Raw genomic sequence first — 14540 nt, 5'->3', positions numbered from 1 at the left:
TTTTAGATTCTTTTCCCATACAGGTCATTACAGAGTATTGAGTAGAGTTCCCTGTGCTATACAGTTGAAATGAGTTTTAGTAAGTTCTGTTTCTAGGGATGTGGAATCAAAGTCCTTCCGGGTGATTACACATACGTGGTGATTGAACTTTACGGTTTGTATCACAGCCTTAGCAGGATTGGTTGTTGTTCTGCAAATGGCAGCACACTGCCTATCCTGGTGATACGGACAGAGAGCTTCCTTGTCAAGCAGAGGCAGACTGCTGGACTATACTCTTTGCCCAAAGACTCTTACATAAAACATAAACAGGCAGGAAAAACTCTGTGGGATGATAAAATCGAAAACCTTAAAACTTTGGGGCTTCAAGAGGCTGCCCACAATCCTTGGTTCCTGGTCCCCTTCCAGTCACAACTGCATCACTCCAGCCTCTGCTTCTGCCATCACATCTCCTTCTCTGCCACTTATAAAGACCCCTGTGGGGAATTCCCTGGCAGTCCAGTGATTAGGACTCCTCTCTTCCACTGCAGGGGGCACGGGTTCGATCCCTCACTGGGGAACTAAGATCCCACAAGCTGCGCAGCATGGACAAAAAAAAAAAAAAGACCCCTGGGATTACACTGGGCCCACTGCATGATCCAAGATAATCTCCCCATCCTATGATCTGTAGCTTAACCACATCTGCCAGGTGCCTTTTTCCATAAAAACTAACATATTCTCAGGTTCTCGGGATTAGGACATGGGTATATCTGAGAGACCTTTATCTTGCCTAGCACATCCACTTAATGTGCATATCCAAACCTTTTGCTGCAAAAATATTAATGTGTTTTATTACAGAGTGCTGCCCCAGTGCCAACTGGACTTTTGTTATATAATGTAACTTTTGAAATTTTTTTAAAAATCCAAAATACATTTGGTCCTAGGGATTTCAGATAAAGGAGTGTGGACCTGTATATATCATTTCAGGTGATGATAAAGCAGTGAAGAAAAATTAAGCAGGGTAAAGGCGCTAGAGAGTAGTTGGGGGCTGCAGTGTGTGTGTGTGTGTGTGTGTGTGTGTGTGTGTGTGTGTGTGTGTGATGAAAGGATTTTTTTGATAAAGTGGCTTTTGAGTAGAGATCTGCAGGAATGAGGAAATGAAACATGTTCGTGGATCTAAGGGAGGATTGTTAAAGGCAGAGAGAAGAACAAAGACCCTGCGGTAAGAGCATGCTTAGCGTACATGACCGTCACCAAGGAAGCCAGAGTGGGGTGGAGTGCAACGCACAGGAGAGGGCTTAGGAGTGAGGCCAGAGAGGTGAGTGTGCTTGGGTGGCGGGTTGGGGATTGGATTAGGTCACTGATCACGTAGAGACTCGGAGACTGTGGAAAAGACCGGATTTGATTCTCAGACAGGTAGGGAAGCCAGGCACTGTGATACACACCAAAACATCAAGTGAGACATGAATCTTGCTCCTAAAGGTGCTACAGTTTAGTGATAAAGACATAGGATGCTATTGCCACAATTTTTTTGCATCTAAATATGGCAGAAAAAACAGAAGACATGAGTAAGAAGGTGACAGAGAATATGTAGTGTTTAGAGAATGGCAACTGTTTGGCTTTGGTTTGCGCACCCCTGGCCCCCAAAGCTGGGGGATGACAGATAAAAAGGTTTCAAGTTAATTACCTGTTCATCTGTGGCAAATATCAAAATTAATGTTATTATTAAAAGTTATAGTTAACATTCTTAGCCAACCCCCCCAATTTTAACTTATTAAACCATTCTTTCATCAAATAAAACCAAAACTTTAAAAATGTTAATATCATATTTTACTTCCACTTAAAATTATATTCTCTATTTATTTTAACACAACTTTACCAGTACCTTTTTTTTCAATGAACAGGACTTCTGGAAACTTTTCAAAATAATAATGCATTACTTGACCAAATTCAGAAGTGTCTAGAGGCATATTTAGAATCAAAAAGAGTTATCTTTCCAAGGTAAGTTTATAAAGCTACCAACAATATTTTTTAGTAGTTAAGAGTATCCATTAATTTGTTAGGATATATATAAAATCAAAACATCAGGGAACCAAAGAGGGAAACAAGAAAGATATTTCATAATAGCAATCCAGCTAATATCTTGATTGGAGCGTGTAAGTGTCAAGGATAAATATACAATATTTGGTTTAAGTGGATAAGTACCCAAGGTACTGGAAAGATTCTTGATCACAGCATTGTTTCACTGCTGGGAGTGTATGTGTGTACCTGCATGTGTGTGTGTGTCCACAGCTGGGTATGTAAAAAGTTAGAGACCTTTGTTGCCTGAGCTGGTTTCTTTAGGTTAATTGGTGGCCTAAGAGGGTTACTGTAGAAGTCATCTAAGAGGTCATTTCACAAATTCCAAATGAAATTTTTTACTCATCCATTCGTTCTAGAAACATACCAAATGTTTTGCTCAGTGATAAAAATACAAAGAAGAAAAGGCCAGATCCCCACTCTAATGGATCTCATGGTTAACAGGTGGACAGTCATGTAAACACACCATTTCAATATAATTATATATGACTACACTATGACTACCTGATGGTAGCAAGTGCTCCAGACTTCAGTCTTTGGGGCACATTGTACCGTAACACAGACATTATCAAAAAATGGCCCATCTTTCATGGATTTTTCCTGTTAGATGTAAAGGAGATGGCTGTTAAGGTCTCTCCTAGGACAAGCACTGAGTCAGCCAGGATTAGGTGCTTATGTGGGTTACTTGGGTAAGAGGGGTTGTTGCTGGGTACCAGGACTGGGTATGTGTGTGCACAAGATATCCAAGAGCTGGAAGATTTGATTGAGTTTAACAGATTCAGGCAACATGGGAAAAGACAGAAGAGTTTGAGGTTTGGAATGTGCCTTTTATTTCACTCTTAAATCAGTGGTTCCTAACTTGAGTCTCCCAAGACCAGAGAAAATCTGTACACTGTTATAATCTTTAAAGAAATCTGGACACAAATTTACCTGTGATAATACTGAACACCAAAAAGCATCAGCTTTTATTTTTCCTTTTGTTTAGAATTACATCAACTAGGTCTACAGTGTTTATTATGTCAGGAGGCTCTGCACACCACTGATTTCATGCTCCAAGCCTTAATGAAGGCTTACTATGAGCCATGGACCAAGTTAGGTTCTGGGGACACAAGGTGAATATAACACTGTTCCTTCTCCCACAGGACTCATAGTCCAATCTTGACAGTTATCTGTTTCATTAGTCGAAAAGAGGCAGGGGTACAAATTATTACCCTATGTGGTATTTTAAAGAAGCAAGACTAATAGGGTGCAACCCAAAACATCTTTGTTTCTAATGACAGCCTCTGTGTTCCCTACTAGGGGCTAGTTTCTTCCTGTCCCTGGCCAAAATCTTGAGCAGGCCTCATGAATTTTTCTGGTCGTTCTCTGATAATAATACAAAAAGTTCTCATTACCTTAACCCATTAAATGATCTATAATAATCAAAACTCTGAACTTCTTTCAAAGTGAAAACATCCCCCTTCTCTGGCCTAAGCCTGTTGCAAGGCTGAAGGCTTAAGTGATGATGAGGATGTGTGGCATCAACCCTCCCCACTTCCTATTAGGTTCCTGAGGTCTCCAGTTTGGGGGCAGGAAAGGGAGGAGAGGCAAGACGGCAGGAGAAGCCTGACTTGGCTGGTACCCAACTGGGCCCCTCTCTCACTTGGGGCCTTCCACGTGCTAATGGGATCCCTCCAATCCCGAGGGATCTCTCATAGGCAGCTTCCTCCACAGGAGTGAAGTGTCTTCTCCAGCCAGACCCTCATCCTTCTCTCTCATCCCTGGGCATCCAGGTGTGCCCCTTCTCCAGTTTTTTTTTTTTCCTAGGGTATCTTCATGTCTCCAAATGGCCCTGTTGGGCAGTATCTAAGAAAATCCCAGGCAGGATCACACCAGCATGGCCCCCATGTGTGTAGTCACAGAACCAAATAAGGTTCCTGCAGCCACCCATTCATCTAATCAACAAATTATGTACTGAATACCAGGTATATGTGAGGTACAAGGCCAGATTCTAGGGAAAACAAGTAATATATCTTCACTCTAGGAGCTCAAAGCCAAGTAACAGACATACAACCAAATCAGTATCTTAGCAAGTGCTGGCATCTTTACAATTTTTATGAAAAATATCTGCCTTTTATGTACCAGGCACTCATTCCAGATGTTTGAGATGCATCCACCCTAATCTTTATAAAAATCATATTTAGAAACACATGGCCTCCCAGACCCAGGACCCATGGGATAGAGGTCCAGTAAGTCAGTGGATGGGGACGATATGTGCCTAAGGGATTTATCTTTCATGTCCATACAAGGCTTTGCTTCAGTTTCAAGTTACATTTTAAGTATATTCTTTCATCTAGATTTTACTTCTTGTCAAATGATGAGCTTCTGGAGATTTTGGCCCAGACACGAAATCCCCAAGCTGTGCAGCCACACTTGAGGAAATGCTTCGACTCCATTTCAAAGCTCGAATTCGCTCTCGTGCCTCCAACGGAGGGAAGAATTCCTGGCATGGAGGCAGAGCCAGAAAAGATTTACACTAATGATATTTTAGCGATGCTGTCACCAGAGGGAGAAAGGGTAAGGGCTTTTTGTTTATGATTCTTTATGCGTCAACTTTGTTACTCTTCTAGGGTGGAGGGTAGAGGTTTATTCATCATCATGCTAAGCATTCATCAAGTGCTGCTGTGATCTGGTCTTCTGCTGGCTCAGCAATTTCAAAGATAATCAACAATAAAATTCTTGCCCTCGAAGAACTCAAAGTCTAGCAGAGACATAGTCGAACAATTGAAAAGCCCCACAGAAAATGCAGTAACAGAGGCTGTGCTCTGTTCTTGGGAACAGGGTAGAAAGTACTGGAGCCAGTTCTTAACTCTCCATAAGGGGAACAAGAGCCGGGTGGTTAAGAGCTAGTTCCACTGCCCGGACACATGGATTCCACTCCCAATCTTGAACCTCATCTGTAAAACAAGGATTAGTAATACTGCCTGATTAATGAGTTGCTGGGGATTTTCAAGTGTGTATGTAAATTACTTAGAACAGTACTGAGCAGGTGCTATGAAGTATTAGTTGTCATTGTTTGGCAGCAGCCTCTCCAGGGCCCGGCACAGTGCCTGTAAACACCAAGCAAGTGAATGCATTAGTAGACTGTGGGGAATCAGGTGACCAGACAGAGGAGAATCACACATACATACACACAGGCAGCCAAGGAAGGTGGAGAGGAGACATGGGAGGGACAGCATTCCATACAGAGAAATTGTGCAGGGAAATGCCAAGGCTTTCAGTCCAGGTAGAGCACAGTAGTGTATCTATGGGATTGGAAGGAGCCCATAGACATTTTTCTTGTCCTACACATGCACCCAATGCTCATAGCAGCATTATTCACAATAGCCAAGACATGGGAGCAACCTAAGTGTCCACCAACAGATGGATGGATAAAGAGGACATGGTATATGTATACAATGGAATATTACTCTGCCGTAAAAAAGAATAAAATTTTGCCATTTGCCACAACATAGGTGGACCTGGAGGGTTTTATGCTAAGTGAAATAAATCAGACAGAGAAAGACAAATACTGCATGTTTTCACTTATATATGGAATCTAAAAAGTAATACAAACTAGTGAATATAACAAACCAGAAACAGATTCACAGGTATAAAGAACAAACTAGTGGTTACCAGTGGGGAGAGGGGAGGGGGGAGGGGCAAGATAGGGGTAGGGGATTAAGAGTTACAAACTACTATGTACAAAATAAATAAGCAGCAAGGATATATTGTACAGCACAGGGAAAAACAGCCATTATTTTGTAACAACTTTAAATGGAGTATAATCTATAAAAATACTGAATCATTATGTTGTACATGTGAAACTAATATAATATTGTAAATCAACTATACCTCAATAAAGAAAATTTTTTTACTTGTCCTAAATTGATCCTCTTGCAAAAGAATTTGTTCATCACTAGTGCAAAAGAGAAAGGGGAAGGCCTAGGCTAGGATCCAGGGAAAACATGACATTTAAAGGGAGTGTAGAAGAAGAACAGATGCAGAAGCCCAGACAACCAGGGCAGTCAGGTCATTGGTAGTCCAAGAAATAAATATGAAAAGGGCTTTAAAGCGTCGATTGGACTGGTTGATTGGGAGAGCACTGGTCACCTTAATGACCTGAACAGATTTAGAGGAGTGGTTGGAGCCAAAAATCAGATGGCAGGAAGTAAGGGAAAAAAGTGGAGGAATTCATTTAGTGCACATAAACTCCTCTTTCCGGGAGTTGGCTCCAAAGGGAAGCAGTGAAATAAAGCACCAAGTGGGGGCGGGGGAGGGGGGCGGTGTCAAGAGAGGTGTAGAGTGGGTATCAGTAGAAGTACCAGTGTTCACGTTCAGGCTTCCGTGTTTACCTAGCTAAGGGTTCCGTTACGAAGCACACAGAGTGTACAGCCTACGTGTTACCACAGCCTGATTATCTTCCAGGTGAGCCTGGGGAAAGGCCTCAAGGCCCGAGGCAACGTGGAGGAGTGGCTGGGCAAAGTGGAAGAAGCCATGTTCACATCTCTGCGTCGCCTGTGCAAAGCTGCCATCGCTGACTATCTGGGGAAACCGAGGACAGTATGGGTGATCGCCGGCCACCCTTCTCAAGTAACTTACACTCCTTAAATCTCCGCCTCTGGATCCTGTTTGGGTAAGATGCATCACACACTGAAGAAAGGTGTTTCCATGCAGGTGATCCTGACCATTTCTCAAATCATGTGGTGCCGCGATTTGACGGAGTGTTTGGAAAGAGAAGACGGTGATCATTTAGAGGCCCTGGAAGCTTTTGAAAAAGTAAACTTTGAGGTGAGATTACGGCAGGGTGACATCGAGCATAGCGCTGTGCCAGATGGTCCTAGTGGCTTTTATTGGCGTGGTTAATGCAAATTCACTACTTCAGAAATTGTAAGCCCCTGACATGACATCCAAAACTTTGGGCTTCTCACTAAAACTATTTCTGTTCAAGTTTTCTCAGCGACACTACCCTGATGTTTGTGTAGTATGTATATGAATATTAAAAATAGAAGGAAAGCGTAACTCAAGAGGAAAATGTCAGGATTATAATGGTTTGCCACCTTTAAGAAGAAATGTTATCCTGGGTCCTGATATCTCTCCTAGAAGTGGATTCAATCCCAGAAAACCACAGGATTTGTGCCATTTCTATTCTTAGGCCCAACATGTGCTTTTCTACTGTTTTATAGAAGCCTCAGGCAACTATCAGTAAAGCAATAAATAACTGAATGAATTAAATACCATTCTACACAAATTTTTGAGCTATTGTTGGGAAATGCAACTTTACAGCCAGGCCACATCTTTAACTCCAAATTCAATTCTACTTCCAAGCAATGTTGCATTTTTAAAGACTCACCCTTAAAACAAAAAAGGAGGAAACAACTTTCTTGAAATAGGAAAAAACCTCTCTCATGAAGGTCCTCGATAGAATTTCAACTCAAAAAGCCCCAGAGAAAAGACTTGCTAAGGAAAGTCCCATTGACCTCTTTGTAGAGGTGGCCCCTGATCAGGGCCAGCCTGAGTGAAAAATCAGCACAGCAGTTCAAGGCTTTCAGAGGCACTGCCCTTCTCTGAAAAAGATTTAACCATTTATGTGAAAATCAGGAACTCGGTCTATCAAAAAATGCTTTCGTTTAATCAATCGTTGGCTTGGTTTAAATGCTCGGGATTTCTGACTATTCCCCCCTCCCCCACCAAAAAAAAAAAAAAAAAAACTATCCCTGAAAATGAAGAGTACTACCTTAGTCACATTTGATTTTTAGGGAGAACCGTGTTCTCTAGAGACATCATCACGTGGTGGTTAAGAGCATGGGCTTTCCTTGAGGCAAATGTCTACTCAAGTGTAATTTTTTGCTACTTTATGTCAATTTCCTTACCCTCTGTGACCCTCAGTTTCCTCTAATGTGAAACTGGGGTAAAGATGGTATTGTACTTCACAGAAGCCTTATAGGAATTAAATAAGTTAAACTGTTGTCTTGGGTCACAGAATTACAGATTCTTACTAAATTTGGAATAGACATTTGTCAAAACTATCTAATTTTATAGGTATCTAATTTTATAGATAGTTTCAAAAAATGCCTATTCCAAATTTAATAGTAAAAAGATATACATGTAAGCTGATTTTTGAAAATTATATATCACTTTTTTTTTAATTTTTAGAGATTAAATGCCCTGGCTGCAATAGTCCGAGGCACTCTTCCTAAATTACACAGAAACATCATAACTGCCTTAATTACTATTGATGTACATGCAAGAGACATAGTCACTGAACTTGTTCGAGCCAAGGTAACTCTTTCACTTAAATAAAATCATATATTTCTTTCTGAAATTAATGCATCTAATATGTGTATCATTGTCATCACTTATGTAGGTAGAGGTAGTTGAGTCCTTTGACTGGCAGAGACAACTGCGCTATTATTGGGATATAGACCTGGACAATTGTGTGGCAAGGATGGCGCTCTCTCAGTATACTTATGGCTATGAGTATTTGGGTGCATGCCCAAGATTAGTTATTACTCCTCTCACGGTAAGTTACTGATCATTTAGGTTCATTACTGCTTTTTCCCCACCAAAATAGTTCTGAAAAGTTTCCTCCTACCATTAACCCTTGAAAGGACTTGCCATGAATACATCTTTGTAAAGCAGAGATTTCTGCTTTTTGATCATGTGCCTGGATTTTTTAGTATATTTCAATTGCTATAGAACCTTTCATAAAAAAATAATGACCCTCCTGCTATAGAAAGGAAAGGACTTATGAATTTGTGGCCAGAGTCAGTTCCCTTCAATAATGACAATTTATCAATTTCTTCAGGATCGCTGCTACCTTTGCCTCATGGGGGCTTTGCAGCTCGACCTGGGAGGTGCACCAGCTGGTCCTGCTGGCACGGGGAAAACTGAGACTACCAAAGACCTGGCAAAAGCTCTCGCCATCCAGTGTGTGGTCTTTAACTGCTCTGATGGTTTGGACTACAAGGTACGGTCCTGGCATCTGAACACTAACATTAAGTGTTTTATGTGGCTTTCTCTATTTGCAACATGACATAACAAAAGAAGGAGAGAAAGGGGTGATGGCAAGCTAGGGAAAACTAGTGGGGCAAGGAATGATTAAAGTAGAATAAATAGAGCAAGAGAGGAGAGTCAACACAAGGCAATCTGAGTGGGCCAGGTAGGAATCAAGGCCAGGGGAGGATTGGTCAAATGGTGGTGAGATTAAAGACCTGTTCATGTCAGTAGGTAGAAAGAGGGGAGATGAGATACAAGACAGAATAGCAGGGAAATCTAGGAACAAGGAATAAGCTTACAGGAAGAGATGAGTTACGTATTGAAACGTGTGGTGTTACGTATTCAGAGTTACATATTGAAAATGAAACATGTAGGAGGTGAGAATTCACGGTAAGATTTTTCATTGAGTAGTTCTCAGAATTTTTCACTCTTAAAAATTATTGAGGGCTTCCCTGGTGGCACAGTGGTTGAGAGTCTGCCTGCCGATGCAGGGGACACGGGTTCGTGCCCCGGTCCGGGAAGATCCCACGTGCCGCAGGGCAGCTAGGCCCATGAGCTATGGCCACTGAGCCTGTGCGTCCAGAGCCTGTGCTCCACAACGGGAGAGGCCACAACAGTGAGAGGCCCGCGTACCGCAAAAAAAAAAAAAAAATTTTTGAGACCTGGGACTTCCCTGGCAGTCCAGTGCTTAAGACTTCACCTTCCAATGCAGGGGGTGCAGGTTTGATCCCTGGTCAGGGAGCTAAGATCCCACATGCCTCATGGCCAAAACATAAAACAGAAGCAATATTGTAACAAATTCAATAAAGACTTTAAAAAATGGCCCACATCAAAAAAAAAATCTTAAAAAAAAATTATTGAGACTTCCAGAAAGTTTTTGTTTATATGTATGGATTACATCTATTGATATACACCATGTTAGAAATTAAAATTGCATTTAAAATATTTGGGGGGGGGACTTCCCTGGTGGCGCAGTGGTTAAGAATCCGCCTGCCAGTGCAGGGGACACAGGTTAGAGCCCTGGTCTAGGAAGATCCCACATGCCGCTAAGCCTGTGCGCCACAACTACTGAGCCTGCACTCTAGAGCCCGCAAGCCACTACTGCTGAGCCCGCACTCCACAACTGCTGAAGCCCGTGCGCCTGGACCCTGTGCTCTGCAACAAGAGAAGCCACCACAATGAGAAGCCCACGCACTGCAACGAAGAGGAGCCCCTGCTTGCCACAACTAGAGAAACCCTGCACACAGCAGCGAAGACCCAACGCAGTCAAAAATAAATAAATAAATAAAATTTAAATAAATAGCCTTTCTTTTAAATAAAGTAAAATAAAAATATTTATTTGTTTTAAAATAACCATAATAAATTCATTACATGTTAGCATAAACACACTTTTTAAGAAAAATAGCTATTTTCCCAAACAACTATAAATAGTATAATCTATAAAAATATTGAATCACTATTCTGTATACCTAAAAGTAATGTAATATTGTAAATCAACAGTACCTCAATAAAAAACGTTGATGAGGATAATTCTTTATAGAAGAATCACAGCTAATACATGCAGAGGGATAACATTAGAAATTACTATTTTGCAAACTCTAAAAAATTAATAGATCTGGTAATGATCAACTTTGCTAAAACCACATTAAAAGATTAATTGGAAGGTTTGTAATGGATGGATCAGGCTAATTATCCATTGGTCAATCAAAACATCACTGAAGGGGCTTCCCTGGTGGCGCAGTGGTTGACAGTCCGCCTGCTGATGCAGGGGAAACGGGTTCGTGCCCCGGTCCGGGAAGATCCCACATGCCGCGGAGCGGCTGGGCCCGTGAGCCATGGCCGCTGAGCCTGCGCGTCAGGAGCCTGTGCTCTGCAACGGGAGAGGCCACAACAGTGAGAGGCCCGCGTACCACATAAAAAAATAAAAAAAAAAAAAAACAAACAAAAAAAAACTCTTAAAATAAAAAAATCACTGAATTTGAGACAACCAGGAAACATGTATCTTCTTCTTTGGTACACAATCTGAATTATTCCTGTTCAGAAATTTTTAAACCTCAAACTAATGAATTTAATTAAGTGTCTAGATTTAAATACAGTTTTCAAGAAGTATATAAGGTAGAGAAACATGTTAACCACAAGAATTCAATCAGCCAAATATGGAATGCAAGAAATTCCAAAGGGAAAATAACCTATAGACCTTTAAAAAATAAATTGCATAAAAGGGGGAGGATGCAGAGAACTGTTATAAATTTAAAGAGATTAAAAGACACATTAACCGTAAAATAGATAGCTAGTGGGAAGCAGCGGCATAGCCCAGGGAGAACAGCTCAGTGCTTTGCGACCACCTAGAAGGGTGGGCTAGGGAGGGTGTGAGGGAGACGCAAGAGGGAGGAGATATGTGGATATATGTATATGTATGGCTGATTCACTTTGTTACACAGCAGAAACTAACACAACATTGTAAAGCAATTATACTCCAATAAAGATGATAAAAAAAAAGACACATTAAGCAGTGTTTGGACCTTGTTTGCATCCTTATCCTACTGTAAAAGGATCATTTTAGGACCATTGTGGAAAATTGAACATGAACTGTTGTTAGATGACATCAAGGAATTGCTTGGGTTTTGGTAAAACCAATTACTTGATTTTTGTTTGAATGTGTTAATGGTATTGGTTTGGGTTTTTTTGTTTTGTTCTGTTTTTAGGTTCTTACACATTACAGAATCTGTGATGAAATACTAATGATGTCTGGGGCTTGTTTTAAAATACTCCAACAACAGCATAAAGTGTTGGAAGTATTTTAAAAAGAGCAAAATGTTGATGATTGTTAAACTGAGCACCTTCTTTTACCTCTTGTGTATGTTTGAAATACTCTGATACAAAAAGTTCTTTTAAAGTATAAAGCATCAAAATTAAAATGGCAGAAATACCTCCAAAAATTCTTTTTTAATGGTCAATCAATTGCTACACAATTAGTGTCTTTCAAAAAGAGGTGCGGGGGAGAAATTAGCCCCTGACCGCTATCAGCTAAGAGCTGGCCTGGTTCAAACAGACTCTGTGCTTCTCCAGTTGAACTCAAACAGCTTCACAGACCACCAACATCAGACTTGGTCACTTTGTGCCCATGATGCCGTGAGACAAAAACCACACCATAATCAAATCTGAGAACAGACACAAACAAGAACTCTGTCCAAACCACAAAAATGACCGAATATCCTCCTCTCTCCACTAACTGGAGTAACTGCTACATCTTTACTGACACCTTGAGCCACACTGCCCTATAGACTCCTAGATAGATGTTATTATGATACCCATCAGAGAATCACCTCAGCTTTCTGCCAACAAAAATTTAGAGTGACGTGGTGTCCCCTAAAAAGACATGTTCAAGTCTTAATGACTGACAACCTGTAAATCTGACCTGATTTGGAAGTAGGGTCTCTGCAGATATAACCAAGCTAAGCTGAGGTCTTACTGGACCTGGATGATCCCTAATCCAATAATTAGTGGATTTGTAAGAAGAGGAAAATTCGGTTATAGACACACAGAGAGGAGAAGGCCATGTGAATATACACAGAAGGTGAGCCAAGGAACACTCATCATTGGCTGCAAACATGAAAAGCTATGAAGAGACGAGGAAGAATACTCCCCTAGGACTTTCAAAGTGAGTATGGCTTGGCCAACACCTTGATTTTAGACTTATAGACTCCAGAACTATGCAAGAAATAATTTCTGTTGTTTTAAGCCACCCAGTTTACAGTCATTTGTTACAATCGCCCTTCAAAACTAATACATAGAGCAATACCCTGCTTCATTGAACCTTCCTCAAACTTTCCTATAAGAAGTCCTTTTAATGTTCTTTTACTGAGACATCTCATGGTTTCCCATGGTCTGTGGTCTCCCTTTTGCAATAAGCAATAAACCCAATTTTTTTTTACCATGGATGAGTTCCAGTGATCTTTTTTTTTAAACATCTTTATTGGAGTATAATTGCTTTACAATGGTGTGTTAGTTTCTGCTTTATAACAACGTGAATCAGTTATACATATACACATGTTCCCATATCTCTTCCCTCCTGCATCTCCCTCCCTCCCACCCTCCCTATCCCACCCCTCTAGGTGGTCACAAACCACCTAGCTGATCTCCCTGTGCTACGCGGCTGCTTCCCACTAGCTATCCACTTTACTCTTGGTAGTGTATATATGTCCACGCCACTCTCTCACCTCGTCACAGCCTACCCCTCCCCCTCCCCATATCCTCAAGTCCATGCTCTAGTAGGTCTGTGTCTTTATTCCTGTCTTACCCCTAGGTTCTTCATGACCTTTTTTTTTTTCTTAGATTCCATATATATGTGTTAGCATACGGTATTTGTTTTTCTCCTTCTGACTTACTTCTCTCTGTATGACAGACTCTAGGTCCATCCACCTCACCACAAATAACTCAATTTCATTTCCTTTTATGACTGAGTAATATTCCATTGTATATATGTGCCACATCTTCTTTATCCATTCATCTGTTGATGGACATTTAGGTTGCTTCCATGTCCTGGCTATTGTAAATAGAGCTGCAATGAACATTTTGGTACATGACTCTTTTTGAATTAAAGCTATGGGCATTGACTGCAGGCATGCTATAGGGAGATAAATTTTAGCAAAGAACCCATATTGAAGATAAAGATCTGGAATTTTTTAAATTGAGGTGTAATTGACATATTATATTAGTTTTACGTGTACAACATAATGATTTGTTATATGTATATATTCCAAAATGATTACAGTAAGTTTAGTTAACATCCATCACCACCAATTTTCTATGTCTTTGAGTTCATGTTTTTTTTAGATTCCACATAGTAGTGATATCATACAGTATTTGTCTGACTTATTTCACCTAGCATAATGCCCTCGAGGTCCATCCATTACATATTGTCACAAATGTGATGTATATGTCACAGCCAATTTTCTTTATCCATTCATCCATTGTTGGAAACTTAGCTTGTTTCCATGTCTTGGTTATGGTAAATAATGCTTCAGTGAACATGGGGGTGCAGATATATTTTTGAGTTAGTGATTTTCATTTTCTTTGGATAAATACCCAGAAGTAGAATTGCTGAATAATATGGCACTTGTGTTTTTAATTTTCTGAAGAACCTTCATAATGTTTTCCATAGTGGCTGCACCAATTTACATTCCCACCAACAGTGCACAGGGGTTCCCTTTTCTTCACATCCTCACCGCACCTGTCATTTCTTGTCTTCTTGATAATGGACATTCTAACAGGTGTAAGGTGACGTCTCACTGTGGTCTTGATTTGTATTTCTCTGATGATTAGTGACGTTGGGTATCTTTCGGGATACCTGTTGACAATTTATTTATGTGTCTTCTTCAGAAAAGTGTCTTTGCCCATTTTGAAATTGGTTTGTTTGTTTGTTTTTCTATTGAGTTGTATGATGTCTTTATATATTTTAGATATTA

The 14540-nt window shown here is 40.6% G+C and overlaps 1 protein-coding gene across 1 annotated transcript in view; it reads left to right on the top strand.

The window, feature by feature from the left end:
* The window catches only part of DNAH6 (dynein axonemal heavy chain 6), a 291757-nt gene that overhangs the window by 118320 nt on the left and 158897 nt on the right, over nt 1-14540 (top strand). Inside the window, 7 exon segments of the mRNA XM_030837528.2 lie at nt 1881-1977; nt 4392-4611; nt 6502-6666; nt 6751-6864; nt 8230-8355; nt 8441-8596; nt 8882-9043. Coding sequence (XP_030693388.2) covers nt 1881-1977; nt 4392-4611; nt 6502-6666; nt 6751-6864; nt 8230-8355; nt 8441-8596; nt 8882-9043 — 1040 coding nt within the window.

Source organism: Globicephala melas, chromosome 12, assembly GCF_963455315.2.
Source record: "Globicephala melas chromosome 12, mGloMel1.2, whole genome shotgun sequence".
Lineage (NCBI taxonomy): Eukaryota > Metazoa > Chordata > Mammalia > Artiodactyla > Delphinidae > Globicephala > Globicephala melas.
The sequence above is the reverse complement of the archived record's forward strand: the minus strand, read 5'-3'. Positions and strand labels throughout refer to the sequence as shown.